Below are 20,996 nucleotides of genomic sequence, written 5' to 3'. Positions count from 1 at the left end.
CCTATGTGTACTAGTTGCAGTTTGCCCCTTGTTTATTTCCGGGAGAGTCGAGCGGCTCAGGTTAAGCAGAAATTACAGTGGAACTGCAGCAACAATGCATTCACAAGCTTCCTTGAAGTGACTATTCACAAAGAGAACACAGTGTCATTGTAAACTTATTTTAAGCAAGAGAGGCTGCGCTGCATATTTCAGACACTCGCCCTTGTCTTTTATTTCCACATCACACAGAAGCGCCATCCGCGATACGTAAACAGTTGGAAAGTCGGATTAAATATGCTTTTGATTATTTGTTTTCCCTAAATTGAAGCGCACCATTACAATACATTTCCCTTAGCTTCACTCCAGCGTGTGCACGGCTGAATACAAAAACCTTTGCATTAGAAGGTACAAACATCAAAAGCCCCCTGTTTACTGTTCATTTATAACGCTCGCTTGCTGCCAAAAAAACAACCTCAGAGCTACTGCGGGTCCGTTTCAAAAGGTGTGCCTTGTGTCTGGTACTGTACCTTGTCTTTGTAGTGTATTGTGCAGATGAGTGAGTACAGCAGGTAAAGGTGGCCGACACTGAAGAGAAAGTTTAAGAAGCCGAGCGCTTCTGGCTTCACGATGCTACATTTGTACAGCCTGTGTGCGGTAGATAGTTTATCTGGGTGTGTGGTGTGATGGAGTTGGCAGCCTTTGTTTGGTAAAGACGCATTTTAAGAGACTGCTTGCATCATTATTGAGGATGGGGGCACTTCTAGTATCTATGTGAAAACCCCACACGAAATCAACAGTAACCATTCGCAAACAGGAAAGAGAATCATATACAAAGGTCCACCGGCGAGCACGCGTTAACTAGAAATGTGTTATGTTTTGCAACACAGATTTGTATAGCGCTCTACTGCCATTAGTATGCTTTGCAGCACTGTGGTGGTGGTGAATAATTCGTGCATTTGGTTGCAGTGTGGGTTGGGGGGTGTATGTGTGTATCCGGAGGTCTTTTACAGTTTGGATACATGTCAGCTGAAGAGTTGGAGCGTCAATGTCCGGCTTGGGGTTTGTATATTAAGTAACTCAGACTATGGTGTTGTGCTAGAGCCCTAAGCACCACTTTGGGCTTCTAGGCCCTGGCCATCGGGGGTGCTGTCACTCCGAGGGGCCTTCTTACACTCAGCCCGATAGGGAGTCCGTGGAATCTCCAGGGACTTTCACATGCCTCTGCATCTCCCCTGGCCCCTCCTTACCTCACCCACCAGCAGTTTACATTGTGATGCTAACCCCGGCGAAAGAAACCACCATTTACGAGCCCAAAGCTTCCTAAACTCAAAGGTGGGCGTCCCCATTGGTGTCCTCTTACAGCTCACGGAGGATGGCGTGATTAGCGTAGGGCTGACTGGATGAGCTCGAGTCACACTTTGTGCTCATATAGCACACTGATTGCTTTGTTTACAGTCTTGTAACACTGTAGATAAAGCTTCAGTGAAGTGCTGTTGCTCCCACTGCCCCTGCTCTTCAGCTTCCTCCCGGGTCTGCCAGTTTCACCATAGACGTATGTGTCTCTCTCTAGGTCCTTGCTTTATTTATTTATTTGCAGATTTATATAGCGCAAACTCGATTCGAATGTATTGGAGCGCTTTACATGAACATCAGTTATACTAAACAAGGTCAAAATCATTATTCAGGCACGGGGAGATTAAATGATTTGCTCAGATCTGGACGTCCAGACTAGAACCTGCGACCACAATTCAAAAGTAGACAGCGCTGAGTGTGCGTGAGGCCACATCCTCCCCTCCCCTCTTAAGGCCTCCCTGGAGCACCTATGAGGCTCACTATACGTGTGGCACCTTGAACCCCTTCTCATTTTTAGGCAACTGAGCTATGCGTCCTGGGATATTTCAATTCTGACTCAAAGTTACAACACTCTCTCTCACACACTCAGCACCACCACAGCACCACTCCGCACCACCACATTACCACTCAGCACCACAACAGCACCACTCAGCACCACCACAGCATCACTCAGCACCACCACAGCATCACTCAGCACCACCACAGCAACACTCAGCATCACTCAGCACCACCACATTATCACTCCGCACCACCCCAGCATCACTCAGCACCACCCCAGCATCACTCAGCACCACCCCAGCATCACACAGCACCACCACAGCATCACTCAGCACCACCACAGCATCACTCAGCACCACCACAGCACCACTCAGCACCACCACAGCATCACTCAGCGCCAACCCAGCATCACTCAGCACCACCACAGCACCACTCTGGAACACTACAGCATCACTCAGGGCCTCCACAGCATCACTCAGGGCCTCCACAGCATCACTCATGGCCTTCACAGCATCCCTCAGGGCCTCCACAGCATCCCTCAGGGCCTCCACAGCATCACTCAGGGCCTCCACAGCATCATTCAGGGGCAGCACCACATCACTCAGCGCCACCACAGCATCAATCTGTGCAACCACTCAACAACAACTGGTTCAAATATGTTCTCTCAATGTTTCAAGCTTTATTACAAATGTCACAAAAAAATGTTAATATTTCACTTCTGTTCTTGGATTTTCGTCACAATAAAATACACTGAATATAATCTTCACAAAAGTTATTTACAAAGTTAAAGCTATTGCCATTATAAATTACAATCACTTTTATTTAAGTATTAATTATTTAAAAAAATTAAAAGCCATTGTTATTTGTAATATCAATACATCTAAGTCACGTAAATACAAAACATGTTGCATTACAAATTCTATAGGTGTCACATTTGCGAAAGTTATAACTATTGGCATTGTAAATGACAAAGCTATTAATTTAGCTAATTTGAAAACCAACATATAAATAAAAAAATTGTAATTTACAAGACCAATAGCTCAAACTCATTCTCCGAAGTATTCTTCTTCGCCGCCTCCTCACCTTCTCTTCCCTTTCCTTCTTTTATATCTTTTACTCCTCTGTTTTTAACAGCCAATCCCTAATCTTTCTCCTTTTTGTTCTTCTGCTTGTTCCCTTACTTCTAGTCATTATATTACCTTCTCGTCTCCTCTTCTTTTATTTTTTGTTCTCCTCTCATGACCCTACTTGTTTTTAGAAGGCTCACAGGCAGCACTAAGCCGGGAAGTTATAAACCACCTGTTATATTTGCATAACAACCATGCGAGAAGCCTCGGAAACGAACTCAGCATCACTCAATGCCACAGCATCACTCAACGCCACAGCATCACTCCGCACCACTCAACGCCACAGCATCACTCAACGCCACAGCATCACTCAGCATGACTCAACGCCACATCATCACTCAACACCACAGCATCACTCAGCACCACTCAACGCCACAGCATCACTCAATGCCACATCACTCTGCAACACTCAACGCCACAGCATCACTCAGCACCACTCAACGCCACAGCATCACCCAACGTCACAGTATCACTCGGCACCACTCAACGCCACAGCATCACTCAGCACCACTCAATGCCACAGCATCACTCAGCACCACTCAACGCATGCCACAGCACCACTCAATGCCACAGCATCACTCAACGCCACAGCACCACTCCATGCCACAGCACCACTCCATGCCACAGCACCACTCCATGCCACAGCACCACTCCATGCCACAGCATCACTCAACGCCACAGCATCACTCAGCACCACTGAACACCACAGCATCACTCAGCACCACTGAACGCCACAGCATCACTCAGCACCACTGAACGCCACAGCATCACTCAGCATCACTGAACACAACATCATCACTCTGTGCAACCATTCAACAACTGGTTCAAATATGTTCTCTCAATGTTTCAAGCTTTATTACAAATGTCACTAAAAGATGTTAATATTTCACTTCTGTTCTTGGATTTTCGTCACAATAAAATACACTGAACATAATCTTCACAAAAGTTATTTAAAAAGTTTAAGCTATTGCCATTATAAATTACAATAACTTTTATTTAAGTATGAATTATTTAAAAAAAATTAAAAGCCATTGTTATTTGTAATATCAATACATCTAAGTCACGTAAATACAACACATATTGCATTACAAATGCTATAGGTATCACAGTTGCGAAAGTTAAAACTATTGGCAGTGTAAATGACAAAGCTATTAATTTCGCTATTTTCAAAACCAACACATACATTTAAAAAAAATAATTTACAATACCAATAGCTCAAACTTTCCTAATGCCAGAACTATTGCATTGCCAATGCTTGTTTTTATTTCTTGTGTAGCACATTGCTTTCCACTTGGGGCCAGTAAATCACTTTTCTCCACTTGGCCAGTAGGGTTAAGGGGCTGGGGACTTTCCATGATACAGGGATGACTTTCTCGGCTAGTAAACACAGGTCAATTCATTTTGAAACTGCTTTGTTCCTTTTATGACGTGTAAATAGCCAAACGAAATCCTTGTTCTAGTAGAGATCTGTGCATCCTCTGATCTTTCCAAGCTCGACTTTTACTACCTGCAAGAAATGCTCAATCTCATAGCCATCCCTCATCATGTATCTATGCCCACTTCCGGACATGACAACTTGGGCCTTCCGATGAGTCCCCAGGCTATATTTGACGAATTCTGTGTGGGATCAAGTAAGCCCTATGTAACATGTCATTCATAGCATGTGTGGCTGTAGATACACATTATCTGCATACTCCTACCATCTAGTTTTGGGCTTAGATGTTTGCAAGACCTGTTGTGACTTCTCCCTACCCTCCTCCCCCCGCAAACACACATTGACGGATATTTAATGCATTTCAAGTCATATTCCAGAGAATGAAAGTGAGGTGTGAGGTTAAATGTAAAGGACATCTTTTCAATTCTCCCCTTGGTGCAACACCAAATACCCCTGGTCGGACCAACACGTCATGTGTAACGCATACCAAATCTGATATTGTCAGGAATACTTTGTGGGTTCTTGCACATCCTGTCTGAACTATGCAGATGTCTTATGAAAAGTGGCCTATAGGAATCTGGAGCTCTCCCTTTACTCCTGAGAATATACATAATTTGCCTTTGGTATAAATGTCATCATGTGCATGATCACAGAGTTGTACCAACTAGTAATGTGCGCCATGCGTGCCATCATTGCTAAACGAAGCAAAGTCCATAAATGGGTATTTTGAACATACACCATACTCTCTGCATAAGGAAACCATCTGTGTGATACAACTGTATGTCTAAACATTTAAATGTCTGAATCTCCCAAAGTAGTAGAGCCAAATCTGTCTGGTCCATAACCGATCCAGATCCCAGGAACATCAGAATAAGACGTGACTTGTCAACACTCAGACCCCAGCAAATAAACTAAGCTTTATCTACCTTTCCAAAAAGGCTCAAGATGCCTGTTGACAGATCCTTAACATACAACAGAACATCATTTGCAGACAGTGATATTCCATGTTCTGTCACTTGAGGGAGGATTATTCCCTGAACCACAAACACCATTGATGCCATTGCTAGGGCGAATGATGTTGAAGGTTTGGGAGAGCCCTACCTGGAAAAATGCTCAACCCACAATTGCTAAGAAATATATCTAACTGCTATATTACACCCCAAAGGAGCTTCATACATCAACATAATCCATAAATGGGAGAGAAAGGGGCCCCTGGACCCATATAGTCTACTTTGAAGCCACATCTTATGCAACAATATGAAATAGAGTGGTGGATTGGTGCATTCCTGTGTGTGGGTGTGAGAACGTAGAGTGTAGTTGTAAGCCATGTGTGTCCTCTCCATGTAATGATATCACAGTTCCTTGACAGATCCCGTTAGGTCTCAATAATTTAAACCTGAGCTCAACACTTGTTAGCAGTACACAGAACACGAAGACTTAACTTAGGAGAATTTATCAGCATCAGACAGTTAAAAAGTAGAAAACACAACACAATTAAAATCCCACTTCAATCTATCAAATATGAGTAGATTTAATGAACAAATAGACACCAAAATGCCAAAACCGGTTGCAGGGAACCAGATATATAATTTTTAGACGTTTTAAACAATTCTTGCACCAAAAAGCGCAAAACCCCGACAGCGGCTATCTAGTTGGGTTAGACCAAGTCAAAGTCAAAATTAGCCCGATCACGTTGGAGTGTGTATCTGATACATGGACCAGATCCGTTTCAATGTAAAGTTTACCTTCTTAATTAGTCATGGAAAAGGTTGTCTGTGAATTGGTTGTAGGCTAGATCTGAAGAGGAGCTCGTCGATGGGGGCTGGCTGAGGGGTGGGTCCTCGATGGGAGCCTCAGCTCCATCTGGAAGTTCTAGGCTTGTGATGTCAAAGGCGAAGTCCAAAGTTCAGGTCCAGGGCGGTGTTAACGGCGGGTTGCTGTTTGCCATTGGTCCAGTTGAAGTACTCTACGTTCAGACTTACAAACTTTTAGGGAAGTCTAGATCCTTTCAGCAGGATAAACCAGCAAGTTGAGTCTGATTGATACTTCGATATTGGTATCTGCGTTTTGACGTTAGTCCATCATAGCATCTGGTTCTTTTGGAAAAAAGTTCAGTAAAAGTTTTTAAGTATCCAGTCCTGCAATTTTGAAGGGGGAGAGTACACTTTAACACCAGTCAAGGCTCCAGGACCTTTTTGAGCACAACTTGTGTGTTTTAACTCAGCCTCCCAGAAGCCACCAGCAGGGTCAACTCAAATCCAGTTGGAACTGGTGAGCTGAGCTCAGTAGAAATTTGGGCTCTTTGCAGCTTTTGTGTTCCTGTAACTTAACGGGAGGCTAGCCAACTAGCCCTTGGAGTCAACTCTTCTGTTCTGGATACAATTGGGAGCAGGTCCAGTCCTTGCGGCTTCTCTCCACAGGTTAAACAGCAGTTGCAATTCTTCTTCTGTCTTCCACATGTCCAGATGGGATTTAAAGAAGGTATCCAGGGGCACCACATTTATGCCTGGCACTCGCTTGTGGGTGGGGGCGGGCACCTTCTACCCACTATGTAAAAAGCTCCCAGAGGCAACCGTACCTACTTTGACATCCTGATGGTTTTATCCTAAAAATTCACACTGCACACTGTTCTGCCAGAATCCAATATGGCTGAGCCTTTATTCCCCTGGGCAGAGCTTTGGGCACACCACTGAGCTGTGTCTAGGGAAATGAGAAACTTCACCTGCAAGCTAGTATTAAAACAGGTTTTCCCCCCATTGGGATTGGTGCCACCCTGGCTACCTAGACTATAGAAGGGGCAGACCTTGGTGTGAGTTACATCTGCCTGTGATGGGGAATGCCCCTTTGAAACTCATGCAGTTGATGGGCACATCCCCAAGGCGATCCTGACAGGAGAAGGTCACACCTTTGTCCACTGTCTTGGAGCAATACACACCTCACCACAGACGAGCCATTAACAGTAAGGTGAAACCGAGCAATGGCAGAAAGGTAAATTTGGCTTAGGTAGTAAAATTCACATACACAACAATCACTTGGAGGAGGGTCCGAGGGCAGGTTTATCGACCAACCAGGTACATGCCCCAAAACATATTACTATCACAACAAGAAATACCTGGGGGTCAAAAACATAAGTCAAACAGCATGGATCACAACACCGATACTACACAAATAACACCCGTGAGTACATTGTGCATGTTAAAGAATGCAGGCCAATTCAAGGCTCAAGAGCATATGGAGAAAATAGTTCCCATCAGAAGCCACACTGTACCGCCCTCTTTCTCATCATTTGGGTTCTCCTTACCCAGGAGACAAAAACGGCTGGTCTAATGTTACCGTAACCGATAAATGTGGGAGGTATATATTGTGCAAAAATTAAAGAGGCTCCTGAATAAAGCAGTGTATGGTGATGGTAGTGAAAAGTGAAAGGTTATCGTAAAATTAGGTGAATCGGGTAGAAAAAACAAAATTTATTAGTATCTCCCAATCCCTAAGGTTAAAAAGCAAGTGCAAGTGCGGGTTTGAAATAATAACCGTACTTGATGGTGGTCAACATGTTTCTGTATTAAATAGAACCAAGTTTCCAATGCATTCGTCAGGACCTTGATAGACAACACTACTGCTTAAAATAAATAATGAAAAAATATCACCTGAAAGTCCCAGGTGTGTACTCAACCGTATACTGTTATCGCGTTGTATCACACGATGTTGGATCCAGACAGAAAGACAAACAGACAAAAACAAAAAACATGAATAAATCATATTCTCGTGTTTTTTTTACAATGAAACACCACAGTGTGATGGAGACACATTCACAGCTACTCGGACAAAACGTTCCAAAGTACACTCACCCATAAATGATGGTTGAGAGGCTTCACCCCACCTGGCTGCAGCTCAGGTTTGAGGAGCACCGCTCTAAAATTAATTATTAAATCACTTTTAGAACTGGTTTTACATAGAGTTAAAAGAAAGGTTTACATGGAGGTTAAAGATGGCTTTTGGATACTCCATTAACATTTACGCTGATTTATGTAGGTGCCCCGCCAGTACTATACCCCGGCGGTCGAACTAATGGCTAAAAACGAATTATACCGCAGGTATATTCTGCTGATCTTATTCGAAACCTGTAGGCAAACTTAGATGGAAAAGTTCAAGTATAGTGGCAGCACAGAAAGCAAGTTTGCTGTTAAGGGCTGACGCTGCTTTTCTTACGCGTGTTGTTATCAGGCTAGCTGGGTGTGCGCTGGCAAGCGAGTGCGAGACAGCCGCTTACCTCTCCGTCGGTGTCTCCGGGCAGTCGTCTGTACTGTCTGGGGGGGCACCGGCGATCATGCAAGAGAGATGTTTGTATCCTCGTATTTCGCAAACTCGCTTTCTGTGCTGCCACTATACTTGAACTTTTCCATCTAAGTACTGGCGGGGCACCTACATAAATCAGCGTAAATGTTAATGGAGTATCCAAAAGCCATCTTTAACCTCCATGTACACCTTTCTTTTAACTCTATGTAAAACCAGTTCTAAAAGTGATTTAATAATTAATTTTAGAGCTGTGCTCCTCAAACCTGAGCTGCAGCCAGGTGGGGTGAAGCCTCTCAACCATCATTTATGGGTGAGTGTACTTTGGAACGTTTTGTCCGAGTAGCTGTGAATGTGTCTCCATCACACTGTGGTGTTTCATTGTAAAAAAACCACGAGAATATGATTCATTCATGTTTTTTGTTTTTGTCTGTTTGTCTTTCTGTCTGGATCCAACATCGTGTGATACAACGCGATAACAGTATACGGTTGAGTACACACCTGGGACTTTCAGGTGATATTTTTTCATTATTTATTTTAAGCAGTAGTGTTGTCTATCAAGGTCCTGACGAATGCATTGGAAACTTGGTTCTATTTAATGCAGAAACATGTTGACCACCATCAAGTACGGTTATTATTTCAAACCCGCACTTGCACTTGCTTTTTAACCTTAGGGATTGGGAGATACTAATAAATTTTGTTTTTTCTACCCGATTCACCTAATTTTACGATAACCTTTCACTTTTCACTACCATCACCATACACTGCTTTATTCAGGAGCCTCTTTAATTTTTGCACAATATATACCTCCCACTTGTCACATTTATCGGTTACGGTAACATTAGACCAGCCGTTTTTGTCTCCTGGGTAAGGAGAACCCAAATGATGAGAAAGAGGGCGGTACAGTGTGGCTTCTGATGGGAACTATTTTCTCCATATGCTCTTGAGCCTTGAATTGGCCTGCATTCTTTAACATGCACAATGTACTCACGGGTGTTATTTGTGTAGTATCGGTGTTGTGATCCATGCTGTTTGACTTATGTTTTTGACCCCCAGGTATTTCTTGTTGTGTTAGGTAGTAAAATGCCAACTTTCCAAATGTGTCATTTTTGAAATAGTAATTTAAAAGTCGACTTGACCATCTAATTGGACTTTAAATTACTATAATTTTAAGTCTTTGAATCATGGCTCCAGCAATTCCCAAAGGTGGTATGATGTAGCACAGTATTTTTCTATTGGTGAGCCAGCCTTGCTACAGTGAAAAGCAATGTTAAAGATTTTTACTGCCAAGTACACATGTCCCAATTTTTAAATAACATGCACTCTTGCCTATAGGCATTTCGGTCCTCCCTGAGGATGATATAAGTATTAAACAGGAAGGTTTAGGCCGGGCAAGGTGTATTTTGCCAGGTGAAATTTGTAATTTTAAAAATGCACAACCAAGCTGCTGAGGGAGGCCTGAAGAGGTGGCACAATAAGTGCTGCAGTCCATTAGTGGTATTTAACTTACAGGCCTTTGGTACCTAGGGTACCATATTATTATAGGTAAGTTAAGTGAGTCAATTAGGGTTGTTATCCAATTCAACAAGTTTTTAGGGGTCAGAGCACATGCACTGGGGCCTGATTAGCAGAGCCCCAGTGTGCAGAGTCCACAAACCAACAGTATCAGTCCCAAAAAATGGGGATGATCATGCTAAAAGAGGAATTTTCTTACATTAGATAAGACCCTCTGAATTGTAATTCTAAGATATTTTGGAATGTCTCCCCTCACAACTATTTTAGACCACATAATCCCACTTATTACAAGTACCTTGAAGCGTATGATCACATTCAACAAGCTACTAAATTAATGCACACAACCTAAACAAGAACAGCAAATAATCCAAGTCATTATCCCAAGAACAAAATTTAGGATTTTGTAGGTACAGTATAAATAGCTCACTTTGGCATGTTAACAGCCTTCTCCATGTCAAGAAGGCAACCTACCGCAAAGAATCCCAATCATATACCTCTACGGTCATGTGAAATTAATATCCATATGTGCTCCCGTTTTCATAGTCGGAGGAGAGTCGATTTATTATAGGGGCGGGGGTCCTTTCTCCATTTGGGTACAAGTATCTGAGCGTCTCCACGCATGAAAGACGTGTGTGTAGCTGAAGCAGGTGGGAGGCAAATAACTCTTGGTATGTAGGAGAAAATTCAATGGGCGGCCCAACCGAATGCGGCGCTTTGTTTCTGCTAAGTACTCCAGTGGTCTTGTTGTTTTCCCCAGTGTTGGGCCAAGTAAAGGAGCTGTGCTTTATCTACAAATTCCTATGTCTGAATTGGCTACAAGAGCAGCGGCTGAGCATAGTGTGCCCGATGGCACTTGTGAAACTACGCTTTATCTGTACCTGTGAGTGGGCCAGAGATCCATTGTCTCAAATTATAGTAGTTATCCCACTTTTTAGACTGTGCCTGGAGAGCAACCATGCCGTTAGTACGTAAGTAGTATTTTTTAAAGGCGCCTGAATGCCGAGGCGTTTTAGCACTAGTGTTCTAACACTAATCCGGTGAAAAGAGAGCGACTTACTTAACACCGGAATTAAAGAGCCAAGGGGCATATGTATCATCCTTTTTTTTTTGTTGCAAACGCTGCGATTCGCAAAAAAAGCAGCGTTTGCGACAAAAAAAACGGAAAATGCGATGTACGATGAAAATCGCATGTCAAAATTAAGGAATCGCAAAATTTGCGATTCCTTAATTTTGCGTTAGCATTTAAGGAATCGCAAATTGCGATTCCTTAAATGCTATGTATGAAGCACCCAAGTTGTGCGATTTGTCATTAAGAAATCGCAAATTACCTGTGCGATTTCTCATTAAGAATTCGCAAATTACCACCAACTTGAAGTTGGTGGTAATTTGCGATTTCTTTCACAAATGCACTTTTTGGCATTTGTAAAGGTGCCATGGGGCGCACATACATGCCCTAAGGGGCACATACATGCCCCCTTAGGGCATGTATGTGCGCCATATGCGTACACATGTACATTTCAGGGGTACATCAGGGTGTCCTTATGACACCCTTGCACCCTTGAAATTATTCTCAATTTGCGATTCTCAAATTGCGAATCGCAAATTGAGAATAACTTCCCATTCATTCCTATGGGCCTCCTGGCCCATATAAATGAATGGGAAAATATTCCTTAATTGTGATTCGCAATTTTAAGGAATATTAATGAAATCGCAAATAAATTGCGATTTTTTACATACATCCCTATTTACAATTCTCAAATAGCGATTTCTAAAAAATCGCTATTTGAGAATCGCAAAGAGGGATTTTCATACATATGCCCCTAAGTCTTCAAGGATTTCCTAAAACACACCCTGGTCGTATGAGACCTTAAACTACCAGATACATCATCCCGCGACTTCTTTCCCCAAATTAGTGACAGTGCCTGAGCATAATGATGAGCAGACAAGCATGTCTAATGAAAAGCTCACCACAATCTCCCTGCAGAGCACCCCCACTCAGCTGAACGGTGGTTCCAATAGCATTTGTTGAGTATAGGTACACTACCAAAATTATCGAAACAGTGACAGTCAAAGGACTACCTCATTCATAGACACCAACAGATCAGCACAAGCTCACAGTCAGTTAGTAACTCCAAGCTTGCACAGCCTGTGAACCACATATGTGAACCCCATAACAGAGATCATTTCGGAGTCATTTCTCATCCTCATTGTTATGTTATGTTATGTTATGTTATGTTATTGGTTCATTTTTATAGCGCACGGCTACTCAGAAAGAGTGTCCCGGCGCTTTTATTGGAGAAGGCGAAGAAGCTGCAACATAATAACATAACACCAAAAGAAAGACTAAAAGAGCAGTAAGCCAAAAAATTCAAGAAAGAACGGCTACTGAGTAAAAAGCCACGTTTTAAGGCCTTTCCTAAAAACCAGCAAGCTAGTGGCTCCCCGCAGGGCCAGCGGCAAAGAGTTCCATAGCTGAGATGCCAGCAATCCAAAAGAGCGCCCACCAAGGCGCGCTTTCTTTACCCGAGGGACAACAGCAAGGTGCAAGGATTCCGACCTCAGAGATCTGGTCGGATGATAAAAGACCAGTCTCTTTTGAAGGTACTTAGCTCCCCCCTTGTGAAGAGCTTTATAGACCAAGGTCAGAGCCTTAAAGGCAATCCTCTTGCGGATGGGCAACCAATGTAAAGTTACCAGCAGGCCTGAGGCACTAGAGCGCCTACTAAGGCCGAAAATTGCCCTGGCCGCGGCGTTCTGCACCACTTGAAGGCGCTGCAGCAAGTACTCCGGAAGGCCCAGGTAAAGAACGTTGGAATAATCCAACCTGGACCCAATCAGAGCCTGAACTGTCAGCGTCCTATGTTCCACGGATAACAGGGGAAGAAACCTCCGCAGCATCCTAAGGATGCCAAAGCACATGCCCGACACCCCCAGGATCTGGGATTTCAAAGTTAACCTGTTATCCAGCTTCACCCCTAGATTCTTTGCAACCTGAGAGGAACAGGATGGAGGGAACATATCCCGAGGCCACCAAGTCTGCCAAACGGGTTCGGTGTCACACCCGAAGAACAGTACTTCGGACTTATCGGAATTGCACTTGAGGCTGTTTAGATGGAACCAATGGAAAACAGCCCCAAGGCAATCCCGAATACTCTCCCCATCAAAGTCACCTCCTCTCGTACACGAGAAGAGGAGCTGGGTGTCATCCGCATAGGATACGATCTGGGCACCATGCGACTCCACCAGTGCCGCCAACGGGGTCATAATGATGTTAAAGAGGGTCGGGCTCAAAACAGAGCCCTGAGGGACCCCAACTCCCAGAGGCGGCATCACGGCGGAATCAGGCGGGGCCCAGATCGTCTGCCGGCGGCCGGCAAGAAAGGAAGAAAACCAGTCGAACACCGTCCCCTGTATGCCTATCTCGCGAAGTCTTGCGAGAAGACCATCATGGGGAACGGTGTCGAAAGCCGCCGACAGGTCTAACATCACCAGCATGACTTTGCCCCCAGAGTCCAGAACCCCTTTAATGGTTTCCGAAACCTCCAGGAGCGCAGTCTCCGTGCTAAGATGGGGACGAAATCCCGATTGGGTGGCGTGCAAGATCTCATTAGATTCCAGAAAATTGGAAAGCACGCCTTGAACGTGCTTTTCCAGAATCTTGGTGAGGCAGAGGTTTCCATCAAGTGCACACTTCAATGTCCTTATTGGATAAATCACATTACAGCAGCGCACTTCATTGGCCATGCTGGAGCTTGGTGATGCAGACTTTGGACTTTTACACATACTCATCTTACAGTACCAGATTTATGAAATATCAATTCTGTTTAGAGGAAATGGCTCAGCATTGGTTGTTCTGTGCTTGCCCATGGCCTCGCCCCCATTACCCATGAGCGGGGAACCCATTGCGTCCCAAAGTGCCAGAATCTTTGGGCTTAAAGGAGTGTCTCGGGAAGATCAGGTGTCCTTGGCAGCCCCCTTAAAGAAGGAAATTGAGTCAGATGCTCCATAGGACCCAACGCGGCCTGTTCCGTCACTTCCAGCCCCCCATAACCATAATGTAGCCCTTCCAGTCAAAAAGGGATAGATCCTGAGATGCACTTTATTAACACTTACCCTACTGACGTGGACCTGTTGCCCAGCTCCAAGCACTTTTATATCACGGCAGGGCGAGAAGAGCTTTTTTGAGACCCACAATTCTTTGTACATGCGATTAAAATATAGTTGAATAGAGCATGTATAAATAAACCACTCATTTCATTAAACATTTTCAAATTAAAGATGTGTATGCATATGTTTTGGGTGACTGGTGCATGTAGTGACGTGTTGGTATAAGTGTTGTACGTAGTTAAGTAATAGTGAATCTATTAATGTATGCCTTATATGGAGTGTAAAGTGAGGTAGGTGGTGTAGATGTGATGTTGAGGTCTGGATGTAGGTGGAGTAGGGCTTCCTCTGTAGGTGGTGATATGTGTTGATATAGGGTGTGGGTGGAGGTAAGATGCTGGGGCTGTGTGGTATATCAGTGGTTTAGGTTTTAAATAGGTGTATCGGGTGTAGATAGTTAAGGTACTATACAGTGGGGTTGTACGCAGTGGTGTTGGTTATAGGTGGCACAGGTTGCAGACAATGGTGTGGCACATGGATGAATCTAGTGGTGTAAGTGGTAGAGTTTGCAAGTGGTAATGTAGGGTTTACTTTGTGTGTGCTTGTAGGTGGTTGTGTTAGACGTTGTGCAGATATAGATATATAGGTAGTGACACGGGAGCAAAGCGTACAAGGCAACATGAGCTGAGTGGAGGATGTGATCCTTATTCAAGACTGTCACACCCACCAACTCTTAACAATCAAATTGTAATCTCAAAATGACATCTGCCCAATGAGGATTTCGCATTTCTTAAGCCATTTGATCATTCCCTCGGCATCCTTGCTCCTTAATGCACCCTTCTCAATGGGAACAGTTTATATTAGCCAGCAAAATAATTTTGAGAAAATCCTTATTGAAGAAGCTCAGCTTTGAGCCCAAGGCAGAGAGTAATTACAGACCAATATATTTGCCCCAAGCCGCTACTAATGTCCAGTCAAGGCTATAGCTTTAAATATACCTTTAGGACAGAAGGGCAATTAAAATAAGGAACGTTATAAAACTCATAAGGTCTTAGCAACTTTGGCACTGGGATATGGCCCAAAAGTAACGATTAGCTCTTAACTGGGAGGACACTCGAATACAAATACCATGATGCCCTATCAGTGTTTTACAGAGGTGAAACCTTTGGTGTCCTCTGTTTGCTTGCAGAGTTACCAGGCCTCTGTTCTTTTCCTAAGTACTCCGTTTACAGAGCCCTGACAATTAAGCAAAGGTACCCAACAGAATGCTATAGTATATGTAGCTTTCTGCTATGTATGTGCCTTTTGCCTTCGTTTTTCATTTGCTGTGTAGCCAAAAAGACAACTCATTGGATGTGAGCCAGTGTGACAGAAAATAAGTAGAATAGTTTAAAAAACAAAACTCAAATCAGTCAAAATGAGCTGGAGATCCCACTGACGTCAGGCTGTTTTCAGGGTCTGAAATGGCTAGTTTATCTAGCAAGAGTCTTGGTATCCAGTTAACATTGATGCTGGAGTTCTGGTAATGACTACCAGGGCCTGGGATACAGTTCTGTGGAGACCAATTAAGGGCCCAAGTGTTCAGAGTTAATGCTTGGTGACTCCTGATGCTCTAGCTGGGATAGCGACCAAAGTATATCTCTGAGAGTGGGTATTTCCAAACTTCCTGAGCCTATCCTGACACTGACTGTTCATGGATGGGATTTTCTGTTGGCGGGGCTGCTCAAGGGCCCTAGGGCACCGACCAGTCCCTCCAGTAGCCAGATGTGGTTTATCACCTGGAATGTAGAGGTGGGACATTGAATGGGGTTCGGACGTATGACAGTTGTTTTGGGGTCTATGAAGTAAAGAAAAACACCCTTATTCACAGCTGATCCGATGCAAACAAACATCCTTTCTATCCGCAATCAAAATCACAGGTTTTCCTATTCTTACTTTGGCATTATGGGCGTCTGTAGAGTTCTGGATTGCACTTGTTTGACCCCACTCTTTAGGGAATGTTATTTACTCCCGCTGGGAATAGTCCTACTATCCTGTCTTCTTCTTTTTGCTGTTAATTGTTGTCTTTTTCTCTAATTCAAGGTAGAAGTTGATCAGTTTGACGATAGCGTCTGGTGAAGCCAGCTCACTGAAAAACACTCTCACTTGAGCGTCACCAGGCCATTTCAGCAATGATAGCAAACTTCTAAAATAAATGCTTTAGCTAAGGAACTCCCAATACCTATTCTAACCCTGCAGACCTCCTGTCAATCACTTGGCAATTAGTAAAGCGGTGCCCAATCATCTTGGTTGGTCATTTGTCTTCATCAAAGGCATGGCTCAGATCAAAACACTTCCTTCCTGGTTCCTTAGGGTGTATGTAACCTTGACTCTGCCATAGATAATCAACTGTGGTCAGTTCATGTGGTGATGGCAGCTTTTTTTGTAATTAAGATCTGGTATTCCTGCAGCAGGAGGGGCAAGGCAGCTGATCCCAAACCCCAGGAATGCTGGAAGCGTATCCCAGGAGGGTGGCATGGTTTCACAAACCCTTGAATTGATCAACTCTGGGAGTCCCTAATAAACCTGATTTTATGGAATTTCACCTACACTGAAGCCCCTCTCCATACAAAAGCAGGCATTTCCAGTGATAAGGTGGTCTGAAATGCAAGTACTAGATATTGGATTGTCTTCTGCAAGTTTCAGCCAGCAAAAAAATGTATGCGCGGTCTGAAAAATTCCTTCCTTTAAGTGCCTCGTTTCAAGGGAAGGATTCTTTCAGCTTCACCTTGAAGGGGCTTCTCCTGCTCCCCTCATGCTGAAATATGCGAATCCAATATCTCTGAGACGGTAATTATTTGGCTGTGTGGTTTGAGCACCAAAATTTTAAGGACTAAAAAGACCAGGAAACTTGTAGTTGCCCACAGCAGTACTCCCCACCCCCCATGGATAGCGCCTCAGACAACTTGTAATGAGGGCTTATATTGAAATATGCCTCTGATACACATATGCATGCAACTTCCTACTCCTTCTGAAACTACAAATTAGTGGTGCTAACAAACTAGTGAGTGAAGTTGAAACTGATGAACACATTATTTAGTACAAGAGGACCTACAGAAGAAGCCACAATAATTTTACGACCTGGTTTGCCCTTAGGGGGGATGATGTGTTGTCAGAAAGTCAACCCCAAATATGCTTGATTACCTGGAATCCAGAGAAACAGACAGAAATTTATGGAGGCTCATGACGAATTATGTTCAACGCGCTTGATACCTCTCCTGTAAAGATTGGATCAGATTGTTAATGTTAAATGGCTCCAACAAGGATGTGGAAATCTCTCAGGCTCTTAGATGCTAAAAAGTGTGTCTGAACACTAGATTAGAAGTAGTAAAATATCAGAAAATGTGAAAACTCTAGGCATTTTCTCTTTTTATGGTTAGAGGAAATATAATGTCTCGTGGTCTTTTCTACCTGGACTGTCATGTATTACCTTAAGTTGGCCTAGTCCTTCTTGGGTCTATGAATTCTCTAACGTGCTTCCATATTTTATACCACTGTGTAATTTTGGCCCACATTGGGACCTTCTAATGACGAACCATGCCAATTCACATCAGGGCCTAAGGATCGTACATCTTGTTTAGCCATTACACAGTTTACAGAGCCTCCAGTTTCATTCGCAGGGTGAGGTGTACTCTACTAGGGCCTTCTTCCTGGGACTCCAGGACCTGTGTTGCACCTCTATAGGATGCAAAGAAAGGAACATAGTCCTGTTGAGAGTGGGAGTAGGACTAGTTCAACTTTCTTTACAACCGGATATAAGTTTGGCTGCAGGGAACAGGAAGTGGTCATTGTGTGTCCGAGAGATGATGAATGTGTTGCATTAGAGAAGATGGCTGGGTACTAAAGAAGTGATTGGTGTAAGAAGGGCAAGTAACCTAACCTTACAACACCATGTTAAATAATGTTCTTTTATAATAAGGCTGGAATGGGTAGATTATTAGTAAATATTCGGAGTAAAGACATGTGAAGCTATAGATATATTTTAGGGTCATTGTTAGCATGGTTTGATTTCAGGTTTGTATTGTTATCACTTTACAGATGCAAAATGTAATGAGTAGTTCTCTTGTACATAGACACATTTATTTGATCATTGTAATTATTCTGGGGTATGTTCAAAGAATAGCACTTTGTTCCAGGCACACTGCATACACAATGTATTGCACTTTGTGGCAATCAATAAACCAATAGAAAGGTAGAATTTGGGATAATGCACTTAGACACAGTTCTTATTGGTGCTAAATAAAAGAATCCGAGCAGTGCAGTAAAATAGTATATTTGTGGCTTAATCTGTTTTCTATTAATTCCCAAAGCCAATTGATTCATTTAAAAATTAAACTTCAGTGGCGATATTTTTGAGACCTTCTTTCTCTCTGTAATTGTAAAGTGATACATTCTTTAATGAATTGTTTCATTTTTTTTTTAAATAAAATATTAATTACACTCCTGTAGGCTCTAATCCAATGTGAGCAGCTGAAAAGTGAATTGGAAAGAAAGAAAGAGCGCCTTGAAAGGGAAGTGGCTGTGCAACATGAAAAGATGGCTAATGAGAAGCAAAATATACGTGACGAAATGAGTAAAGAAAGAGAAGAGTTGGCTTCAAAGGTAATGGATTTGTATTGAAAAATGTGAATGAACTTTAATTTTAAACTATATTCATTATTTGGACTTTACCAGCTGTCACTGAGCCATCTTCTTTTGTCTTTCATTGATAATGTTTGTAGCTGTATTTTCTGATGAATAGTAGCCACAGTCATCACCTTTAGAATATTCTCAGGTGCCAGACTGGATCCTGAGAATTTTTAAGCAATAGCCTGTGTATGACTAAATGGTACCACCTGACTCCACGATGGCCAAGTGCCGCAACCCCTCTCATAAAAACACAGCATTCAAACTGTGCTGCGATTGCAGGAAGCATATGTCGGTCACAAACCCTGACAACATATGTCTCTTGGGAGTGGACTCCGGTCGCGACTCGAAGCTGTGTAATAAGTACACCCTAATGCACATAAAACTGACCAGAGAGCAGGAATCAAAGTTGTATATCTCAGAATGTAGGGGATTGCGTTTGAAGGAGTGGTGTTGCTTCCGCCCCAGATTGAGAGATAGCTCCAGATCATAGCGCTGTTTCCATCCTAAATCCAAGTCCTGCCAAAAGTCATTGGGTAAGTTGAAGTTTATGGTGTATCGCAAGCGCAGGAAAGACCAGCAGAATTGATCCCCCTCTTGCTACTCAAAGTCAGACAATAAGTAATGTATTCCGCACTCTAATGGCCTTTCTCCTCCAACATCCACTGACTCTGAGGCCAGTCAGCAGTTGGTCCTCGAGCACCCTGAATTCTCTTAACCTGCATTGAGCCTGTAGCAGTGAGAGACCTTTAATGAGGCTATGCTGCAAATCTTTACAATGCTGCTGGCTCCCTCTATATCACCTTTTGGGCTCCAGAGAGCTGCAGGAATGAGTCGCATTTGCAGCAGCAGGCCCTCCGTCTATGCGCTAACCGGATCCTGCAGGACCCACACCTAGCCCTATGCTCATCCCGGTCCATACTTCTACTCTTGCCCCAAGGTCCACACTGGTCCCTACCATCTCGGCACTGCTGCTGACTTTGCTGGCCCCCAGGACTCCTGAAGGATCCTGTTTACCTCTACTCTATTCAAACTATACTTGTGGTCTTCTAGGATAGAAACTGGGGTTCTAAGGCTACTAGGGTACATGAGTGGGAAACTATTAATGCTTTCTTGAAAGGGGAATGCTTAGGAAAAGTATATGGTAATAAAATGCAGTTTCAACTAGACCTTACAGACCAGGAAGCGAAGTTAGCAGTCCTGCAACAGGGGACCACACTAACACCGCAAGAACAGGAGGAGAGGTTGGGAGTAAAGAGAAAGTTGGGAGGCATCATGGATACACTGGACAGGCTATCACTCAGAGATTATCAACAGTGACCCCACTAAGAGAGTAATCAATCTATTAAATGTTTAGCCGGGTTACTCAAGCAGGAGCTAGAACTATCAGGGATGCTCTCTTTGACCCTATCTGATGGCTTCAGGGCGACTACACAAATGGCAAATAATAAAATATTCAGTACACATCTCCAGGCTGTAAATATTAGTTTAGATCACTTGAACCATTCCCCTTCGTCAACCTGGGATTCCAGGATAACTTTAAAATAGCACTGTAAAATGAAACATAGCCTAATAGACCTTAAACATTGTTACTTTAGTAGCCTATTCATCTCATTGCTAAAGATCCAAACGTGAGCCAATGAGGTGAAAGCACAATGAATACATTTCGCCCAGAGACAGCTATACCTGAGATTTCTACTGAACATTGTGTGCAGAGGGAGAACCTCTGAGCTTTGTTCATCTTTAGGCAAGTGTTTTTCTTCATAATATTTGTCCTAACCTTGGGGCAGCCTTTTAACATCAGTGAGTTCTCTCAAGTGTGTAATGAAGCCATATCAGATTCATCCAAAAAGAGCATTTTAGGCCATATTGTTTGTGTGTGAATGTCAAGCTCCATAGTTAGGATCCTTTTGAAAAATGCATTTCTTGTCTATGTCCAGCCCATGAGCCAAAGACTGAAAGGTTTGAAAGAAAGATTCTACAAAAATTAAAGAGATCCCTTTCCCTGCTTTTGTACAAAATGAGGC

At 43.3% G+C, this 20,996-nt stretch overlaps 1 protein-coding gene across 1 annotated transcript in view; it reads left to right on the top strand.

The window, feature by feature from the left end:
* Positions 1-20,996, top strand: part of SDCCAG8 (SHH signaling and ciliogenesis regulator SDCCAG8) — a 1,463,224-nt gene that overhangs the window by 353,381 nt on the left and 1,088,847 nt on the right. Inside the window, exon 10 of the mRNA XM_078648583.1 lies at positions 18,793-18,945. Within this exon, the coding sequence (XP_078504709.1) occupies positions 18,793-18,945 (153 nt within the window). The remainder of the gene's footprint in view (positions 1-18,792; positions 18,946-20,996) is intronic.

This window comes from Lissotriton helveticus, chromosome 6, assembly GCF_964261635.1.
Source record: "Lissotriton helveticus chromosome 6, aLisHel1.1, whole genome shotgun sequence".
In the NCBI taxonomy this organism is placed as follows: domain Eukaryota; kingdom Metazoa; phylum Chordata; class Amphibia; order Caudata; family Salamandridae; genus Lissotriton; species Lissotriton helveticus.
This window is presented reverse-complemented; position numbering and strand designations above follow the sequence as displayed.